Source organism: Petromyzon marinus, chromosome 24, assembly GCF_048934315.1.
Source record: "Petromyzon marinus isolate PM22_M1 ecotype Great Lakes invasive population chromosome 24, UKy_Petmar_22M1.pri1.0, whole genome shotgun sequence".
NCBI classification, from domain to species: Eukaryota; Metazoa; Chordata; class Hyperoartia; order Petromyzontiformes; family Petromyzontidae; genus Petromyzon; species Petromyzon marinus.
In genome coordinates, this window is record NC_133690.1 from 8,022,526 (window position 1) to 8,043,757 (window position 21,232).

The 21,232-nt window shown below is 50.7% G+C and overlaps 1 protein-coding gene across 1 annotated transcript in view; it reads right to left on the bottom strand.

Moving 5' to 3' along the window:
• LOC116945510 (inositol 1,4,5-triphosphate receptor associated 1-like) overlaps nt 1–14,428 on the bottom strand; it is a 126,868-nt gene extending 112,440 nt beyond the window's left edge. Inside the window, exons 1-2 of the mRNA XM_076069385.1 lie at nt 14,264–14,428; nt 1,949–2,046 (exon numbers count right to left, since the gene is read on the bottom strand). Coding sequence (XP_075925500.1) covers nt 1,949–2,046; nt 14,264–14,276 — 111 coding nt within the window. The 5' untranslated portion in view covers nt 14,277–14,428. The remainder of the gene's footprint in view (nt 1–1,948; nt 2,047–14,263) is intronic.
• Between the last annotated feature and the right edge of the window lie 6,804 nt (nt 14,429–21,232).

Here is a 21,232-nt window from a genome sequence, read left to right on the forward strand (position 1 = left end):
CGTTCGCTTCTGCCCGCTGACCCTCTGCCTACGCTGTCCTCTGGACAATCACAGAACCAAGGACACACAACCGCGACGCTGCAGGCGGTACAAAAAGTGCCCGACTTTGCAAAATTCCCCCCCAATGAGTCTCTCGCTCACCGCGCGCGTGTGGAGTCGAGTCGGCGCGGGCGAGATAGATGAACCGTTGTCGATGACGCTTTCAACGGGGGCAATTTTTTGGGGCCTTTGGGCCTAGCCCTTCCTCCCCCTCGTCCTTTTACGCTGAGGCGGCCGAGCCAGAAAATCGGGTCAGGAGTAGCGGAGTGGTGCAACCGCTCAACGTTCCAGCCTGTGCTCGGCAACCGTAGTTTTAAAACAAAAAACCACGCACACACACACAAACTGTGTTCTCCTTCGCCCTGGGGCTGAGAGGACGTTTGCAGACAAAACGCGATCCACGCAGGCACAACCGTCCGCACCTCCGATGAGACCGGTTGGCTGCGTACGGTGGGAAAGAAGCCCAGCGTACATCCATACGCAGATACAAAGAACAAAGACAAAGATCCCCCGTGTAGCCTTAACAGACTGTAGGGGCAAGTGCTGTTAGCGAGCACCTATGAAGGCCGGAACGGTACACGAGGGGGTGGGTGGCCAGCACCACGCCCGACCGCCTTTGTCTCCCTAGTGGCAATGTTTACACATCGCACCAGGTACTCATTTGAGGCTGAGTCGACCTAGGGGAGGCCCGGGACCGGTTCAGATAATCGTCACTGGTGTTGACCGTGAGCGGGAATCGAACCCGGGTCGCCAGGTTCATAGCGCAGCGCGCTAACCGCTACACTATCGCTTCCCATTACGCAGATACACACACGCACACACAGCCGTGTAACCGCAGCTCCCACGGCGGCAACGGCGCAGCCGCGCTGTGAACCGCTGACACTCGGAGACAGCCACCTAAGCACAGGCTGAGAGACGCCTGGAGGATATCACTGCGTCTCTGCCTCTCCGAGAAGGAGTGGATGCACAGTTTGCATTGTAAGCAGCCTTTCACACATGGCCATCTAGGGTCTATTGGCAAAACAAATGAACGACTCTTTTTTTTTATATCATGAAAATGGACAAAGCCGAGGAATTGTTTGATGGCTCAAGAGGCCACCTGCACACTGGCTTCGACGAGAGAGTGCACGGCCGTTCGTAGTTGGTGGAGCGATTTGTCTGGTTCATTCCCGATAACGAACGAGACTCCGAAAGAGAGCTATGAGAGCGCGGCCTTGTAGAGATGGAGGGTGCATTCGCGCACGTGCAAATATGCATGTAACCATTCACAAGCGGAAGTACACAGATGTGTCTTTCCCTATGGGAGACTGGCACTCACAACCACCATGTGATCGTGGATTCGACACTACTGGATCATAGGCAGAGGACATCGCCTCATGGTGTTTTGCACGGATGTTGAGCTTCCGGTTCGCACGGTACATAGCCGTCCGTGCGAACCGGAGGTGCGGGGGGAAGGACAAACAAACTAAAGACAAAGAAAAAACTGCTTGAAAGAAATTCGTTTTCAGTCTAAATTTAAATCTGCATGGCACCAGTGGCTCCCGAATGTCGACGCGAGTCGTCACGGGGGAAAGAGCAAGGATTCATTAAAATCATCGCGCTCAGTCAGCGAAGGTCCGTCCGTCGCGCCAAACGTTGTTTGACCTCTTTTGTTACAGCATTCACATGAACTGCTGTTGGCTGCCGTACACCGGCGTCTCCAGTCGTTCGTTTGATCCACGGATCACGAGGCGGGGGGTGGCGGTGCGACCAGAGCAAGGAACGCAGGAACTAATCTCGCGCCAGATTGAGGAAGATTGCCCCGTGTCCACGGTGAGGATGATTCCGAAGGTTTTAACCGTGAGCTCTCGCTAATCCGCGGGCACGTCGCTCGTGGCGGGGAGCAAGAGAGGCACGCGACGCCGCTCACCTGCGGCGGAGCCTCCTGGGCAGCCGGGACCGCTGCGTCCATGGCTGGAGGGACGCGCAGCCTCCCAACCGAAACCCTCGCTGATCTCGCTGCTGCACCTGCAATGACACCCCACGAAACAGAGGTGAACATTCCCCCCGTAAATAGTCGCGCAACACTGCTGGGGGCAAGAGCTGTACTGCTCAGTTGAACACGTGAGCTCTCGTGACCAATGTTATCCATAAAAGAGTGTCTTTTTGGGTTAGATAGCATAAATATAAATGTGTCGTTAAACCCGCCACCACCCGACACAGCCAATTAGTAAGGTTTGTCACGTAAACAAAACGTGTCAATTAGTTGCTAGTACAGCACGCCGGTGTGTGGGAGAGTAAACCCACAACATTTACAATCTGAGTACGTTTCCGGCGAATTTTCCTTCAGCGGACCGAACGTGGCGACACGCGACGATTCTCGTCTGAAGCTGTGCCAACAGCGAACGTCTGTTTCCGGTTTATTGTGGGAAGGCTGCCACTCCAATGCAATCGGAGTGATTTTTTGCAACCTTTCATAACTTTTAGATTTGCCTCCTTTTCGGCACGACCTTCGATGGACCGTGTGCATCCCGAACTAATTTAAAATTCATCTCGCCCTCTTGCAGACCCATTTTGGGCAACAAATGAAAAGCAAAACAAACACGATCATCTCTTTGTTCATGCACGGATATTGAAAACGCTCTGCGACAGGGCAAAAAACATGTCTTTTTTAATATACATAAAAACAGCGTGCTCTGTCCACCCAGCAATTTGAAGGAGCACGCCACAGTCGGTAGGTCGCATGCGGTGGGGGAAAGTGTGAGTACTCCCACCAGCGTGAGCTAACACAGTGTGAGTACTCCCACCGGCATGAGCTAACACAGTGTGAGTACTCCCACCGGCATGAGCTAACACAGTGTGAGTACTCCCACCAGCGTGAGCTAACACAGTGAGGGTACTCCCACCGGCGTGAGCTAACACAGTGTGAGTACTCCCACCGGCGTGAGCTAACACAGTGTGAGTACTCCCACCGGCGTGAACTAACACAGTGTGAGTACTCCCACCGGCATGAGCTAACACAGTGTGAGTACTCCCACCGGCATGAGCTAACACAGTGTGAGTACTCCCACCGGCGTGAACTAACACAGTGTGAGTACTCCCACCGGCATGAGCTAACACAGTGTGAGTACTCCCACCGGCGTGAACTAACACAGTGTGAGTACTCCCACCGGCATGAGCTAACACAGTGTGAGTACTCCCACCGGCGTGAGCTAACACAGTGTGAGTACTCCCACCGGCGTGAACTAACACAGTGTGAGTACTCCCACCGGCGTGAGCTAACACAGTGTGAGTACTCCCACCAGCGTGAGTTAACACAGTGAGGGTACTCCCACCGGCGTGAGTTAACACAGTGAGGGTACTCCCACCGGCGTGAGCTAACACAGTGTGAGTACTCCCACCAGCGTGAGCTAACACAGTGAGGGTACTCCCACCGGCGTGAGTTAACACAGTGAGGGTACTCCCACCGGCGTGAGCTAACACAGTGTGAGTACTCCCACCAGCCTGAGCTAACACAGTGTGAGTACTCCCACCGGCGTGAGCTAACACAGTGAGGGTACTCCCACCGGCGTGAGCTAACACAGTGAGGGTACTCCCACCGGCATGAGCTAACACAGTGTGAGTACTCCCACCAGCGTGAGCTAACACAGTGTGAGTACTCCCACCGGCGTGAACTAACACAGTGTGAGTACTCCCACCAGCGTGAGCTAACACAGTGTGAGTACTCCCACCGGCGTGAACTAACACAGTGTGAGTACTCCCACCAGCGTGAGCTAACACAGTGTGAGTACTCCCACCGGAGTGAGCTAACACAGTGTGAGTACTCCCACCGGCGTGAACTAACACAGTGAGGGTACTCCCACCGGCGTGAGCTAACACAGTGTGAGTACTCCCACCGGAGTGAGCTAACACAGTGTGAGTACTCCCACCGGAGTGAGCTAACACAGTGTGAGTACTCCCACCGGCGTGAGCTAACACAGTGTGAGTACTCCCACCAGCGTGAGTTAACACAGTGAGGGTACTCCCACCGGCGTGAACTAACACAGTGTGAGTACTCCCACCGGAGTGAGCTAACACAGTGTGAGTACTCCCACCGGAGTGAGCTAACACAGTGTGAGTACTCCCACCGGCGTGAACTAACACAGTGTGAGTACTCCCACCAGCGTGAGCTAACACAGTGTGAGTACTCCCACCGGCGTGAGCTAACACAGTTTGAGTACTCCCACCGGCGTGAGCTAACAACTTTATTCATTTCTTTTCAGTAAATTTTGATTTAAAGCTTTCGTGACTGCAGAGATTCATATTCTTGGTTCTTTCGGTAAAGTCACCACGTAGAAGGGAACAATGAAATAATAAAAATATAAAACAATAAAATTCTCACGACGTTTCGACTGCAACACAAGCAATCATCATCAGGTGTGAAAACCACAGCAAGAAAATTTGAAAAAAGTGGCTACTTTTTTCAAATTTTTTCAGTAGTTCACAAGGAAGATAAAGATTGTTTAATTAATTAAATGCATCCGCGATTCCGAATGCGAGGGACAACGCGAACCCCCCCCCACCCCCCCTCCCCCCAAAATATAGAAGTCAAACTCTGCCTATACCAGTAACTTCAGGCAGCATGAAAAGCCTGCTGACTCTGCTGGTGAGACCGAGAAGATCGGAAAGGGTTTAGATTTTTGTCTCCCCCAACGGACGTCATTAAAGACACGAGTCAACAACGCCCGCAGGCTGAGTAAGTTCGACGCAGAAGAGTTGTTGCCGTTGTTGCCTGTTTGTTTTATACTCAGCGGGATGGCCCCGTAAGCCGTGGCTCCGCGGTTCGTCGCGTGGCGTGTTACAAAAAAAAAAACGTATTCGGCAAATTCACGCGACTCAGCTCCACCAAGGCAATGTGGAATTTCCACCACTGCCTCGAGGTGGCTGCACGAACGGGCCGAGCGCTGTCCTGCGCTCGTCCACGTGGGGAAACCCACTTTGGCATCGTTTATTTTTAAACTACGGGAAATTGTCATGTTTAAGCCCCAGCAACCAAAAATCCCAGTGGGCCGATGAGAAGACGCGGACAGCTGGAAGCACAGAGGGGTCCTCAGTTTACTCTGCGCCTCGGGGTTGATGCTCTGGGCCCCATGTCCACAGTGGTGGCGAAGTTTTAGGTGACCGGTGGTCGTTTTGGGGAGAATCGTTGCACCGTGAGAATCGCGGGGAATGTACGCACTCTTGCGGCCGTCTGGAACGCTCTTCCTTCCGATGTTGGGAAGCCACCGGAGCTATGCACTTTGAAATCTTCGTGGAAAACTCGTTCCTTTTAGAACTGCTTTTCGCATTGAAGTTTGTCGTCTTTCCCCCGCACCTCCAATTAGCACGGTTGGTTACGCGTGTATGAAGTTCTGCATCCGTCTTTCGCACCCTACGTAGCCAAAACCGTGCTTATCGGAGGTGCTCATCAGAGGGGGTGTGATTGACAGCCCCCTGTGTGTGGAATCGTAGCGCCGCCGCGTCTCTCCTTTGGTAAAGGTAATGAATAATGCACAACCTTGTTCTCTCGTCAGTGAACACTGCCAGTGGCGGGCACAGCTGCCGCTGCCGCAACGAAGCTGCATGATCAAAACACGTGCAAAAAGACACCGCACACACGCTGCGCATTATCTCCACTGATCCGCGTTAGTCTCCAAAAATTAGAATTGCATAACATCTCGATTACGATTATCTAATCCGGGCAACGGTTTTACTGTGTTTAGTGTCGAAAATTAATTTGTCTTTTGGGAGGGGGGGCGGGGTTTGTACTCCTGCCCCTATTTTACAACTCATTAGAATGACGCAAAACGGTCTCGCATTTGCGCTAGGAACGCGAAAAGACGTCGACACGCCTGTCGCATGTGCAATGCGCCCTCGTGTTCTGGCAAGATAATTTCTTGGGCTTTTATTTATTTTCCCTTTTAAGTGCAAATTTAAAGGCCAATTTTTTTGTGCGTGTGCATGTGTGCCAAAGCTCAATGGCAATGGCACTGCAATTACTTAGTACGTCATAGGCGGAGCCATAACTTGATAATGCACGCGGAGTTTATGGGAAAGGGAAGCTTTAAATAAAGCCCTGTGCCAGATCGTGGCCTTAGCCGTCACGGCTGAGAAACGGCCCGCCTACACGCTAGCGATGTAATCGTCTCATTGCTCATAAGCCTGCCGCAACACGACAATGCCGCGACACTGAACACAGTAAAACCGTTGCCCGGATTAAGATAATCGTAATCGAGATGTTATGCAATTCTGTTGCCGTGTTATTGTTTTAACTTTTTATTGCGCTTTTTTGGTATTTTCCTCCAATCTCGTCTCGGTGTTACGTTACCTTAAGCAAACATCCACAGAAAGGGCCCGTGGAAGGAGGAATCACAGAAAAGCTTCTGAAATATCTTAATGTGACCTCTTAAGCACATTAAGAGGGCAGCAGTTGCCCCGCCAATCCCGCTGCAGAGAAAATTGTTCATCGCATGATAATCAAACTCATATTTTTTTTGCTGCAGACTTTGGCAACCGTGCTGAGATCAGCAAGTCGCTCCACTTGATAACTCGGTTAAATCACGGGGCAGCTACCTGGACTCAAACCCAAAAATATCAGCACTCTGACCTCTGAGTCACCCTGCCACCGCATGGTGAGGATGAAGATGGTTGGATGGATAAGGGATGGATAATGATGGTAGTAATAATAATGGTGGTGATTAACATCAAGATAAAAATATGAATTATTGATGATGATGATGACAATGATCAATGCACATGCCATCCACTAATGGACTACCCATATTACATAGAATGCTAAGTTTAGAGACAGTTGGGCAGTGCAGTCATGGGTTCGTTGATTTCATTTCAGACTACATCAGCTTCAGGCTACGGGACCCGAATTCTGATTGCTCCGTGGTATGCAGTGTTTCCTGTGGCAACCGTTTAATTACATTAAATGGTTTTCTTAAAATAAAGGTTTAGGAAGCTGGCTCAATAACAACAAGAGAAACACGGCGTTCCAACAAGTTAATAGCAGAGGAAATCACATGAGATCGCAGACTCGCCGTGTTTGCATTAATCTGCAAGTTGAATTGAATTTGCCAAAAAATATCAAAACTCGCCAGCAAAAGCGAATAAAAGCGGCTGACATTAGTGCAACCAAATCACCCAGAATGCAACGGCTCTCAACAGATCCTGGGAGCCTAACGGGATCGAGCCACAGTGCTTCGATGGGCAGCCACCCTGCATAACAGGTGTTATAGGCTGCAGGATTGGGCGGTGTGCATGAGGTAGAGAGCTGCATAATAAATTACATCGTTGTGCTGTACTTCCATGCTTCCTGTCCTCACCAACCCGCACTGATCATCGTGATAAAGTTTAGTTAATAATGCCTACAACCTGCACGGTGTAGGGAGGAAGTCATCCAGCAGTGGATTGAGAAAAGCTCTGTATCGTATATGTACATTACTGAATTAACAATAACACAACATGGCTCTTTATTTTAGTTTTCAGCTTCTGAGGACCAGCGGCTCGATATCGGCGTTACATTTTACTCGGCTGTAATTTTCTCGTGCACGTTTTTTTTTTAGAGAGGTGACAATCATCGTCATGACTGACTCTGATGTCCGCTTGAAATAAACTGCAGGAAACGTTCGAATAATTTAATAATAATAAAAAAGGCTGCAAAGTTTGGGCTCAGGATGAATACGAGGTCACGTAGCAACGAGCTCACGAAACAAATGGAGATACATGTCGGAGGGACGCAACTGGAGCACATCAGGGTGTGTGCACCTGGTAACTATTTAAGATGAACTAAAATCACAACCATTCAAATATATAGGTGGACGAGAGCAGGTTGGACTATTCTAGATTTAAAGCTTTCGTGACTGCGAGGATCCATACTCTTTGGTTTCTATTCGGTAAGTAAGTCACGTGATTTTTGTTGTTTTATGTTTTGGCCTACGTGACTTTACCGAATAGAACCAAATAGCAGGTTGGACTACTTTAGCAAAGGTGAACTTCTGAAAAGTAACGTGCCAATCTTCTTTGGTTCTTTCGGTAAAGTCACGTAGAATGAGAATAAAATAATCAATTAATAAAATAAAATAACACAATAAAATTCTCACGACGTTTCGGCCACAACACAAGTGGCCTTCTTCAGGTGAAAGGAACAGACCTGTCGTTATTTGTGTTGTTGTAGTCGTCGTTCCTTTCACCTGAAGAAGGCCACTTGTGTTGTGGCCGAAACGTCGTGAGAATCTTACCGCGTTATTTTTTGTTTTATTAATTTATCATTTCATTCTCATTCTACGTGACTTTACCGAATAGAACCAAAGAAGACGAATCCTTGCAGTCACGAAAGCTTCAAAACGAAATTTAACGCGCCAATGTTCCGCAGGAAGGATCTTCGTGTCATCGGTGCACACTTCCTGCCATGAGAGTTGGGACACATCGTTAGTCACGAAAAAAACTGAAAAAAACCCCCTGAAAAGTGCGACCCAGCCGCAGCAAGAGACACAGAGGGTCGAGAATGAAGCCGGCATCCAAGGAGGCTTCGGATGAAGGAGGCGTCGGATGATGACGCTGCCCCGGAGTTTGAGATCAAACACACATGTGGATGCCTTCTTCCCACAGAGCTGCTACGGGCATGATGAGGTAAAGGGGCAGCCCTGCATTTGCTCGCTCACGCCACCGCTGGCGGAAGGGGCCTTCAACAAAAGGAAGCTCCGATGAGCCCCTCAGAGGGGATATTTTGGCCGACTCTCCTACACTGGCTAGACACATCTTGGAGGTGGTGGGAGTACGCACGCTTTCCTCCACCGCACGCAGCCTACCAATCGACTTTGACGAACCCATTTATACAGCTGCTGGGTGGACAGTGGCGGGCGGCGGGGGGGGGGGGGGGGGTAGATGACGATTTTTTAAAAAACTTGCCCCATTGTTTTAACTGCCACTCCGAGAGATCAAATCGAACCGGCGACCTCTGGGTTGGAAGCCCTCTCGGCTGACCACCAAAGCCTCTCTGCATACCTTGAAGGAGCAGGAACCATTCGGCATGAACCCCCCCCCCCCCCCAAAGTTGATGTAGACAAAAAAATAGACACGCGGGGGGTAGCGAGTGGCCAAGTGGCTCTCCTTAAAAGATTGATGTTGGAAACATTCAGAAAACTTAATTGACGGTACACTTTAAAAATATATATATATACGTGAAAACAACGCATTTTACTGAGTTTTGATACTCTATGCAGCTTATGAGGTGCAGATATGGGTGTAAGCCTTGACTCTTCCCCTCTGACCTATGTGCTGGTGTAGAAGGGCCGTCGCCCGAAACGTTGCCCTATCATACACTCTTTGATTTGTTTTAAGGCCTCAGTGTTACTGTTGAATGTGCCGCGTTATTTGTGTTGTTGTAGTCGTCGTTTGAGTGCACGCAGAAGTGGTGACCACCGAGTAGAGCGCTGCCCTCTCTCTCTCTTTCCTGTACAGCGTGGCTGTCAGTGAGCTCTCGCTGTGTGGAAAATAATAATAAACAACCACGCTGTTACGTGGAGCAATTACTAGCAGCTCTGGCTACTGCATTGGTGGCTTAGCAGCACGGAATATTCGAGTTAAATAAACACATTATGCGCTCAAAAACAAAACAAAAAACTACATATTTTATTTTAACTAGGTAAGGCACACTGAGCTGCCATATAGCTCCTTTTGAGAAGCGACCTGTCTATCACGAATGATAGTTCAAATAAGTTAGCTTGTCAAGTGGACGTTTATAGCGGCCAAATATTCTTAAACACGCGACCATGGGGAGAGTATGCAAACTCCAAATATAGAGGCATCAGGGTCGGGATCAGACTCACGACCTCCTGTAGACTAGGCGAGGTTGTTAACATCTCACCACCGTGGCGCCCACCTCATTAAACGGTGACCCATGTAAATAACTGGATCACGTAAAGGACAGCATATATATATATATCTCTGAACCTGTGTTGTATTTATTAAAGTACCGTTCTAGGTGTATAAATGTCACGTAATCGGATTCGCTTGTAAACAATCGTGTCTTAATTATGGGTCATGTACACGTGACGATGCTTCTTCTTCTGTACGGCCGATGTAGTTGCAAAGCAACGACTACACTTTCACATGCAGGTGGTCAAGCCAGAACAACTGCATCAGGAGCAGCAGCGGAGTGCATCGCCGTTGTGACGATGCTGATGATGATAACAACAATAATAATAATAATCATTTAAACTCGTAACACGCCACCGGCCAGTATTCGGCTACTCCTGAAGAGACGGAAGACGACTCAGAGGCGCAAGGAGGGACCACACACACTAGCGGGAAGGCGGCAGCAGCAGCAGCAGCAGCCCGGTGCGCCGGCCCTTCCAACAATTGCCCAAGCTCTTGCGGTCCCCTCCATGTGAAGGTGGTATCGGCCACTTAACAACGAGTGTTTATATTTGTGTAGTGAGCTCAAACGGAGACTCAGACTTCTAATGGAGGCAACACGTTAATTTAACATCGACACGCTGACACAAGGGGTAACTGCCCCTTTACCAGATAACCCGCTATAGTGGTGGTGGACCACCAGGCCATCTACGCTAACCACTGTAGCTATAACGGACTCGACTCTAACTCGGGCCCGAGTCCCCGTGTTGTAGAACGCAGAGCGTGGAACGTGGACGACTTCTTCTTCAGGATCCCATCACAACGACCCCGGTCCCACTCGGGGACCCGGCTGATATTGGAATCCTCGAGGAGGATCTCCACCTGGACACGTGGTCCCCCCAGCCCCTCCCCCCCTCCCTTTTAGGGGTCCCGGGGTGGACACCTCCGGTGACGTGTCCTCTGGGGTCAACCTTGGAACCTCGTTCCGAGGCTGGCACCCTCCCCCCACGCTATCCTGTCGGGGCTGACTCCCCACGCTGTGTGCAGACAATCCGTAGCTGTGAGGCAGCGCTCCCTGAGCCACGCTAGGGCCGACACTGCATCCACCTTCATCGCACGCCGTGACTCTCCCAGGCCCGGCTTCACAAAGTGACGTCCAACGATGTCGCTACATTTGGAAGGAAACCGGAGCACCCGGCAAAAAATGAAGAAAAAAAAACCAACCCACACGTGGGAGGGGGCAACACTCTATCTCCCATGCAGATCGGAACAGATGGAGACTAGTTCCCACTTGCTGTACTGCCTTCTTCTTGGCAAGCCAGGGTATGAGCACCTCCTAAACGCCCGCACAGAAATGGGAGCATCACAACATTTCTGCGATCAACCCAAAATCCTCCGCCGCCTCCGCAGTTCTGGATTAAGCCCGGGCGGTGGGCGGCCACCACCGACCGATTACAGGAGGATGGATGTGGCCTCAATCGGCATGCTCCTAAAGAGTTTGCGTGTGTGTCTCTCTCTCTCTCTCTCGCTCCCTGTGTTCGCGTGGACTTTTCTCCAGGTCTTCCAGTTTTTTTCCCCCCTGCACATTTATAATCAACGTGCATTCAGATTACTTGGCGACTGCTATAAATGTCCACGTGACAAGCCGCTTTGTTGAGCTATCATTTGTGGCCAGGTCGCTTCTGAATAAAAGAGATATAGAGCCTCAGTGGGCTTTACCTGGTTAAAATTTCAACAAATATGGTAGCTAATAGAACATCACGCAGCCCGCTGAATCAAGAATCGCACCATCACCTATAACAGCCACCCTCCCTCCCTTCGGCCACCACCACCACCACGAGAGGTTCTACACGATACAGCGACACCACAATAATACACCATCGTAAGATCGGGGGCGACGAGAATCTTGCGGGTACGCTTTGTGAACGAACGTCGTGATTATCCGTGCTCGTTTAATTTGCCGAAGCATTATATTGTGACATAAACATATTGATTAGTCGTAAAGTTAATATTAATAACACTGCGTAACAAAATTTGTTTCTGGGTAGTAAGTGTTATTTCCTAATTGCTTATGCCTCAAAAGTACAGAAAACGGCTGTTATTACTCCCCACAAACTTTGCTTTTGTGACCAGGACAGCGATGTTTAACACGTAGGCTTTCGCGACGAATATCATCCATAACGGAGGTGTTTGGGTTAGATCGCGTAAATATATAAATGTGTCGTTAAAACCCGCCACCACCCGACACAGCCAACTAGTAAGGGTTGTCACACATTGTGCAAGAGCGCAGAAGGGTGGTCAACACATCTACGCCTCTATATATAAAGAACGAAACAGGTGGACTTCTCCACAATCTGGCTGTCGCCTGATGAAGCTGGTTGTAATTACTGGCGAAACGTCGTTACTCAGTTTGTAAATGTTGTGGCTTGGCTCTCCAACACACAACCGGTGTGCTGTACTAGTGACGAATTGGCACGTTCTGTTTACGTGACAACCCTTACTAGTTGGCTGTGTCGGGTGGTGGCGGGTTTTAACGACACATTTATATATTTATGCGATCTAACCCAAAAAAACTTTATTATGGAGGACAGTGATATTTAGAAGTGTACCTATTTTTAATGAGAAAACGTGGTGCGCATTTGTGGCATTCCTTCACGTAAAGTCCTGGTCACAAAAGCAAACTTTGTGGGGAATCTTGACTTAAAGCTTTCGTGACTGCAGGAATTCATATTCTTTGGGTCTTTCGGTAAAGTCACGTAGATAGGTTCAAAGAAAATAACAAAAAAATAATTAAAAACTACGACGTTTCGATCGCAACAAAAGCGGTCGTCTTCTTCAGGAAAAAGGTGGGGAATAATAGCCATTTTCTATACTTTTTAGGCATAAGCAATTTAAAAATAACACTTACTACCCAGGGACAAAAATCGTGTTACACAGTGTAATTATTTTTTTTTTACAATTAGCTGCGCATTAATTATCAGTCAAGCTAACCCTTTGTATCATGATTTTCTGCACAAACTGACGGCGAGACGCATGACATGAAGCTATAATCGTACGATGAAAGTAAAGGGCCCTCGTTTAAAACCAGTGGTCACGTGCTGCGTGCGGCACTTGCGCGCCACCAACCCCCACCACCGCGCGTGCCGAGTTCGATTCCCGCTCACGACCCCCCAGCATCGGCGCGAGACCAACATCCGCACAAGGTCGTGGGGGGGGGCCTTCCCTCCCCTCCCTCCCCTACGTCGACTCGGCCTTAAACGAGTGCAGTGCCGGGTGCGTAAACGTCTGTGGTGGGACAGAGGGAAGGCTGCCCTGGGCAGGCGTGGTGGCGGCCACTCGACCGCCTCGCGTGCCGTGTCGAGTCTTCACCGGTGCCGCTCGCGAACAGCACTTGCCCCCTTACAAGCTTCGCGGGCTACGGCTGGAGCACCTTTGCCTTTGTCAAAGGCGCTACAACGTCGCGTGAAGTCGCAGCGGCGATGGGAAGACTGAATGGCACATCGTCAGGACGAGAGGAGTGAACTGCGGATGAAGAGCGTCGACGATAATAGGGGCTCGTGATCGCGATAATCGTCGTATCGTGGTGACGATATCACAACAAGCACTCATATATACTAACACCATGTCCTCACACCATCACATCATACCATCACACCATCACACCATCACATCATCACATCACACCATCATACCATCACACCCTCACATCATCACATCACACCATCAATATCATGCTATCCCCTTTCCTCACATCATACTTTCACACGTTTATCTTCATACCATCACTTCATAACCTTGTACTGTGCACTATATACTGTATACTATATACTGTATACAGCAGCAGCAGCAGGAGGAGCAGCAGCAGCAGGAGCAGCAGCAGGAGCAGGATGAGCAGCAGCAGCAGGAGGAGCAGCAGCAGGAGCAGCAGCAGGAGGAGCACCAGCAGCAGCAGGAGGAGCAGCAGGAGCAGCAGCAGGAGCAGCAGCAGGAGCACCAGCAGCAGCAGGAGGAGCAGCAGGAGCAGCAGCAGGAGCAGCAGCAGGAGGAGCAGCAGCAGGAGGAGCAGGAGGAGCAGCAGGAGCAGCAGCAGGAGGAGCAGGAGGAGCAGCAGGAGCAGGAGGAGCAGCAGCAGCAGGAGGAGCAGCAGGAGGAGCAGCAGCAGGAGGAGCAGCAGCAGCAGCAGGAGCAGCAGGAGGAGCAGCAGGAGCAGCAGGAGCAGCAGGAGGAGCAGCAGCAGCAGGAGCAGGATGAGCAGCAGGAGGAGCAGCAGCAGCAGCAGGAGCAGCAGGAGGAGCAGCAGCAGCAGGAGGAGCAGCAGGAGCAGCAGCAGGAGCAGCAGCAGGAGCAGCAGCAGGCGCTGTACCTGCTGAGTTCATGGACGCGGCGCGGACACCCGAAGCGGAGTGCCCAGATTCTGGAGCAGCAGCGCCGAGAAGTGAACCACCCAGGAGGGCTCCTCCTCGTCACTGGGCACTCCTCCTCCTCCTCCTCTGTGAGTCCCCTCCTCCTCCTCCTACCCCTCCTCCTCTGTGAGTCCACTCCTCCTCCTACCCCTCCTCCTCCTCCTCTGTGAGTCCCCTCCTCCTCCTCCTACCCCTCCTCCTCCTCCTCTGTGAGTCCCCTCCTCCTCCTCTGTGAGTCCCCTCCTCCTCCTCTCCCTACCCCGGGTGTCTCCACCTACCCCTCGTGTCACGAGAAGCTCCCCCCCCTCCTCCCACCTCATGTCTCCTCCTAACGTCTCGACAACCTCCTCCTGGTGTCCCCATCTCCCCCCTCGCGTCTCCACTTCCCTCCCCCTCCCGAGCCTCCTTCTCCCACCCCCTCGTGTCCCCCCCCCACCCCCTCGCGTCCCCCCGCCCCACCCCCTCGCGTCCCCCACCCCACACCCTCGCGTCCCCCCACCCCACCCCCTCGCGTCCCCCCCCCACCCCCTCGCGTCCCCCCCCCACCCCACCCCCTCGCGTCCCCCCCACCCCAGGCCATGTGCACCTTGAGGCCACGTGAAGTGTCGAACGCCCGCTGGCAGGAGGTCATGGGGCAGACCCAAGTGCCACGAGTCTACTGACTAAGATGACTGAGATGACTGGCTGATGCACCACCTGTGCCCCCTACTGTGCCAACCTGCTGTGCTTTAGCCACCCGGCGCTCCGCTCGTTGTTGTGAGCGTCGCTCCTCCGCCCTCCGTTGTTGTTGGAGGGCGACTGCCTCCAACTGCCCAGTAGCAGCGTCCTTCACGAGCCTCCTTCACAGAGGCCGATCTTGACACCGCTGGTACCAGTCATCGGCAAGTCCACTCAGCTCCACGTCCTCCTGTACCACATCACTCCATCTCTTCTCTAGCCCGTGCCGCGCCCGTTTAGCCCCCTCGATCCGGCCGAACAAAAGCTGTTTCGGCATGCGATGACTGGGCATGCGGGCTACATTACCCAGCCATCGCAGCCTTGCCCGCCGGAGGAGCTCACCGATGGGACCTTGCCCAGATCTTTCAAGGATTTGTGAGCTCCTCACACAATCCAGTCTGGTTAAACCCAGGATGGATCGTAGGCAGGTCAGCCTAAATGTTTCTAACCGGCGAAGATGTTCCATTAGGGGGGTCCACGTTTCGCAAGTGTAGAGAAGGAAGGGAATGACCGTGGCCGAGAAGACCTGTAGCTTAGTGTGGAGCGACAGACCAGGAAGCTTCCACACAGCGTTACGCAACCGATGAAAAGATAATGCCGCTCGACTGATTTGGAGTGAGACCTCTGCTGTTAAACTAGAGCCGGTCATAAGCACACTGCCCAGGTATGGGAAACTCTCCACTCTCTCCACAACTGCCCCATCACCGATTGGGAGTTGTGGGGGTGGAGTGTCCGATGGTACAAAATACCCAGGCAGGTGCTTAGTTTTGGTGGGGCTGATGGTAAGGCCCCATCTCTTAGTGGCACGCTCCAGTCTCAGCAGCAGCGTCTCCAACAGCTATTACCAAATCATCGGCATACATAACGTGGTTGAGCAATAGGGAGCCATCCCTTGACCGCACCCGGGCATCGATCAGCCTCCCATTATATCTGTACCATATGGAGATTCCCCCGGTACAGCTATTGAAGGCTTCACGAACTACGTGGTCAAAATAGATATTAAATAATGTGGGAGCCAGAGGACATCCCTGTCGCACCCCAAGGTGTACAGGGAATGGCTCGGACTCCCGGCCACGTAATTTTACCCGGGCCCGCTCACCATCATGAAGGTTCTTAATGATCGTGAGCAGAGGGTCAGGTACTCCAAGAGCACGAAGAACAATCCAGAGCCCAGGCCTACTGATGGTATCATAGGCCTTGACCAGGTCAATAAAGCAGAGATGTAGGTCTTGCTGGAATTCCCTACACCTCTGCTGTAGCAGACGGACAGAAAATATGGCATCTGTGCAGGACCGCCCTTTCCTGAAACCGCATTGGGGCTTCGCAAGCCTCTCCTCAGCGTGCCTGGCAAGGCGATGTTGAATAATCCTTGCCAGGACCTTCCCCAGCACACTGAGGAGTGAGATGCCCCTGTAGTTGTTACAGTCTGTGCGGTCCCCCTTCTTAAAGAGGGGGACCACCAGGGCATCCTTCCAATCCTGTGGAACCCATCCAGTGGTCCAAATTGTTGTAATGATGTCATATAGGGCAGTCTGTGCACAAACGTCACCCTCCCTCAGCATTTCGCTTGGGAGATCATCTCTGCCCGCTGCCTTTCCTGGTCTCAGACTCCGGATCGCCTTCAGTACTTCCTCAACAGATGGCACTTCAGCCAGCCACTTACAGGGGGTGACTTCTTCTAATATTTGAGGCACCGCAGCTTCAGCAGGGTCATCCTCACTTTGTGCCACGATGTTTTCCTGGCTGAGGGATTTTCCCTCCCCCAGGAACTCACAGAAATGCTCAGCAAATCTGCAAATCTGTTCCTGGGGGTCGGAGATTGGATCACCGTTTTTCCCCTAATGATGGTAATAGGTGTGGTGCTGCAGGTTACTTTTTTGATGGAGTTAAATAGAGATTTGTGAAGGTGGGCCACTGAGGCAGACTCCATCTCCTCAGCAACCCGCGACCACCTCACGGCTCTCCGAACCTCCGAGCAAAGGCTGCGGTAAGCCTCCTCATTCTTGACGTGGGATTCTGTAGCCGATGACAATGGGCCTGTCGCTTTTTCTCAACTATCTTGAACACCTCCTCTGTCAGCCAGGGTCTCTGGGGAGGTCTGGACCGCGTACTCAAAGCAGCCATTGTTGCTGCATGAGTCACAGTCCTAAACCTCGCCCATTTACCCTCGATATCAGGAGGAGTGGGGGACGATGCGAACCCCAGCCGCAAGCAATGATGAAATTATCGCTTGCAACTTTCATCAGCTGAGACCAGGCCACTTTAGGTTGGAATGGGGTCCTGGGTGTACACCCACCACCGGAGCGGAAGAATGGCAGGCGCATCTTACAGATGACTAGTCGATGGTCAGAGGGCAGATCAGCTCCACGGTAGGTCCTGGTGTCAAGGACATGGGCTCGCATCCGCTGGTCCGTCACTATGTAGTCCAGCAGATGTTCTTGCTTGGACCCGGCATGCATCCATGATGTTGTGTGGATGCGCCGATGCCGGAACAGCGTGTTGGTAATTACAAGCCCATGGGATGCACAAAAATCTAGCTGCCTCCTACCATTGTTATTGAGCTGATCTGGCCCATGCCCTCCAATCACTCCAGACCAGGTGCCAGCATCATGACCAACTCGGGCATTGAAGTCACCCAACAAGATGACTCTTTCCCGAGGGGGCACTTTAGCCAGTACCGGTAACAGGAGGTCATAGAAGGCATCTGAGTCATCGGCTTTGCCTGCATCCCTCCACGGATATTTGTCTTCGGTGGGGCCATAAGTAACCACGACCACCACTCCTCGCCTCCGGTTGATGGGAAGGCGAGCCCAGAGTAGCCTGGGGCTTATAGCTTCCCACACCTCATCACCACGCTCCCACGCACCCTTCATTCTTTTGTTCAAAAGAAGAGCCACACCCTGTTGTTTGGCAGTCTGCTGCCCCGAGTAGAGGACTGTCCACCCCTCATGGTGCCAGGAGCCAGAACCGGTCCACCGGACCTCCTGAATGCCACAGAGATCCAGGGGGTACCGGTCCAGCTCCCAACAGAGGAGTGGCAGCCTATCCTCCGCAGTGAGCGTTCGAACTTTCCACGTGGCCACACGAAGTGGCTTTTCGTTGTTTCTGGAGGAGCCCCGAGGGTAGAGATTCAATCTCCTGGCTCCGCCAATAGGGGTTTGGCCAGGAGACGTCATAGACGCCTGTCCCCCCGGGGCCTCCGGCACAAGCATATTAATTATATATTTAAGTCGTGGTTTCGTGGTCATTTTTTGAAGGTGGAGGGGTTACCAGCCCCTCGCAACCGTCCAGAGCCCCCGTTTAGCCACTGTGGTGGTCACAGACGCCATGAGGGGAGAGGCCAATCGGAATTGGCCCTCCCCCCACAGCACTGTCCACGACAGAGTTGCCCGTCCGGCACCGTGAGTAGGTAGGGGGTTGTTTTGCCACATATACACACACTTTCACACACACACACTCACTTTCACACGCACACACGCTTACACACTCACTTTCACACACACACGCTTACACACTCACTTTCACACACACACGCTTACACACTCACTTTCACACACATGCTCGCACACTCGCTTTCACACACACGCTTACACACTTCCAGAGCGAAGCTGACTCATTACATCACACTGAGGATCGCTCCGCTGAACAAAATAGTTCCACGGTTCACTTTGCAAGTGCGAGTTCACATTTTAAGTCGATGTAAAAAAAAACATACTTCATAGTAGCTGGTTTGTAAGTGCGGGTGTTCGTAAATGCGGGTGTTCGTAAGTACGGGTGTTCGTAAGTCGAGAACTACCAGGACATCAGCGGTTAAATATACATCAGCCTACAGCTAATTGCCATTCACACACTTGGTATTATTACTGACGTATTATCAAGGGGCATACATCACAATTCTTCCATTCATTTATATTTATTTAAAAAAATCTAAGTCTAAAAGGGTGTCAAGTAAGCTAACTGAATAATCACGAACGTCAGTCGTGGTGAATATAAATAACTAACTAGACAAACAGGCCGTCTGTCTTCTTTCAAGATCAGTCCCTGCACATTAACAATATAAGACGATATTTGGTTCCATTCGGTAAAGTCACGTAATAGTATAAAACAACAAAAATAAAAATAAAAAAATTCACGACGTTTTGGCCACAACACAAGTGGCCTTCATCAGGTGAAGGGACCAGACTGTCTCGAGGACAGCGCTGGAGTGAACACAGCCAAGCTCAGACCGCGACCTTTAAGCTGTGTGAGAGGAAACAAGGCGCCTTGACAAAGGAATTAGCATAAAAAATTGTATTTAATTGGCGGACTTAGCATGATGAACCGTGTAGAGAGGGGGAAACATGCAGACCGGCGAGGGGGGGGAGGGGGAGTTTACATATTGATGGTGTGAAAAGGGAATTTAAGTAGCTGCGAAAGTTTGGGATACCACTACTTGAAAAAATATACTGTACCATTGAAAATTAGTTTAATGTTTGCTTCGATTTAGAACATCTTTCCAATGGTTCCATAATTTGAAACCATCTTCTCGGTTGAAATTGTGTTTGTGTTTGTAAATCTGAATTGCCTCGTGAACAAATCTCTGATAAAAACCCGTGGGTTTGCAAAGAACCTTGATATCGGAGAAAATTATATCGTGATCACCCACAGCGTTGTAACAGTGATCAGCTACAGCAGAAGAATTCGTTCTGCCGTGTTTCAAATCTGATTTGTGCTCGCAAATTCGGTCAGAGACATGTCGTTTCGCCTCCCCGATATAGCAGTCACCACAGGTGCAGATCAATCTGTAAACTCCGGGGTACTGCAAGTCAGGAATGACATCCTTCACGGAAGGGATCAGGTCACGGATTTTGTCTACTGTATTGAACCGGACCAGGATCTTGTGTTGCTGTATCTTCACTGAATTCTAAACAGATTCTGTTTAAGGCCAGCCTATCTTTAATCTCAGAGGGGATAAGGCTACTCCGATTTGATCTCGATACTTTAGACAGGACTCTCCTACAAGCTCATTTAATGTTAACACAAAAACTGTCACCTTCTGATTGGAATGACGTAGACAACATGACTGCTTCTTCTGCTGATTCACTGTCAGTCAAATGCAAAGCAAACCTGATTTCTAAATTCACTTACCTATCAAAGAAGAACACAGTTCCACATGTAACAAAACTAGACGTCAACAAAATTAATTAAAACACCTGAGCCAGCAGTGGCAACTACACATTTCCATGACGAGGGCTACTCTCCATAGGACCACTGTTGACTTTCCACATCGATATAGCCTTGGTAAAATGTAATAAGGTGCAGCCCTGCAATAGCTCACTGCACATCACTGCTGGTGGAAGGCGTTCTCGAGGGAAACGTTCCGACTTAATCTTTCATCCTGACGAGATGTCTTGGAAGCAGTGGCAGTGCCCACACACTTTACGCCACCACACAACAGCCTGCCAATAGACCGCCGGGTTGACAAAGAGGTTGGGAACATTGAAACAAAACAAAAACGTGCACCGTTCATTGAATTTCCATACCGTGAGATGGAATCTAACTCGAGAACCTCTGGATTCCAAATCCAGTGTTGCGCACCGTTACGCCACGGCAGATTCACCACAGCTGCCGGTACTGGACTCAAAGTGTAAATGTTAAACACACAGGAGCTACCCCACCACTGCTGGCCAACAGAGCACACATTCCTCTGGCTGGTGGCACACGTGAGAGGCTCAACGGGAAACCGATGAGATTACACGAATATCGATGGGACCTTTTTTTTTTCCAGTATCAAAAATGATGGTGGCAATGAAACAGGAGGTGTTAAGATGTTAAAACACCAAATAGATGAAAAAAAAAGTTCAAGGCATCAAGTCTGCATTAACCACACGTACTTGTGGCAAACATGCACACATGCTCTGATTATGTGTGCATTGTCTTTGAAACGGATTGGCCCACAATTGTCTCACTCCCAGTGTTCGACCAGAGGACGCCAGTAGTCGAACAGTACAAAAAGAGTGCATATTAGCGCATCTCTTTTTGCATGGTTTGCCACAAGTATGTGGTGGTTAACGCAGACTTGATGCCTTGCAAAAAGGTATATATTTGGTGTTTTAACACCCTAATGCCAGAATATGGTAAAACCTCTTCTTAGATTATAACCAAGAACGACAATTAAGCCACGGCCATGCCAGGCACAAATCTTCTGGGGGGGGGGGGGGCTTTGGGCGACA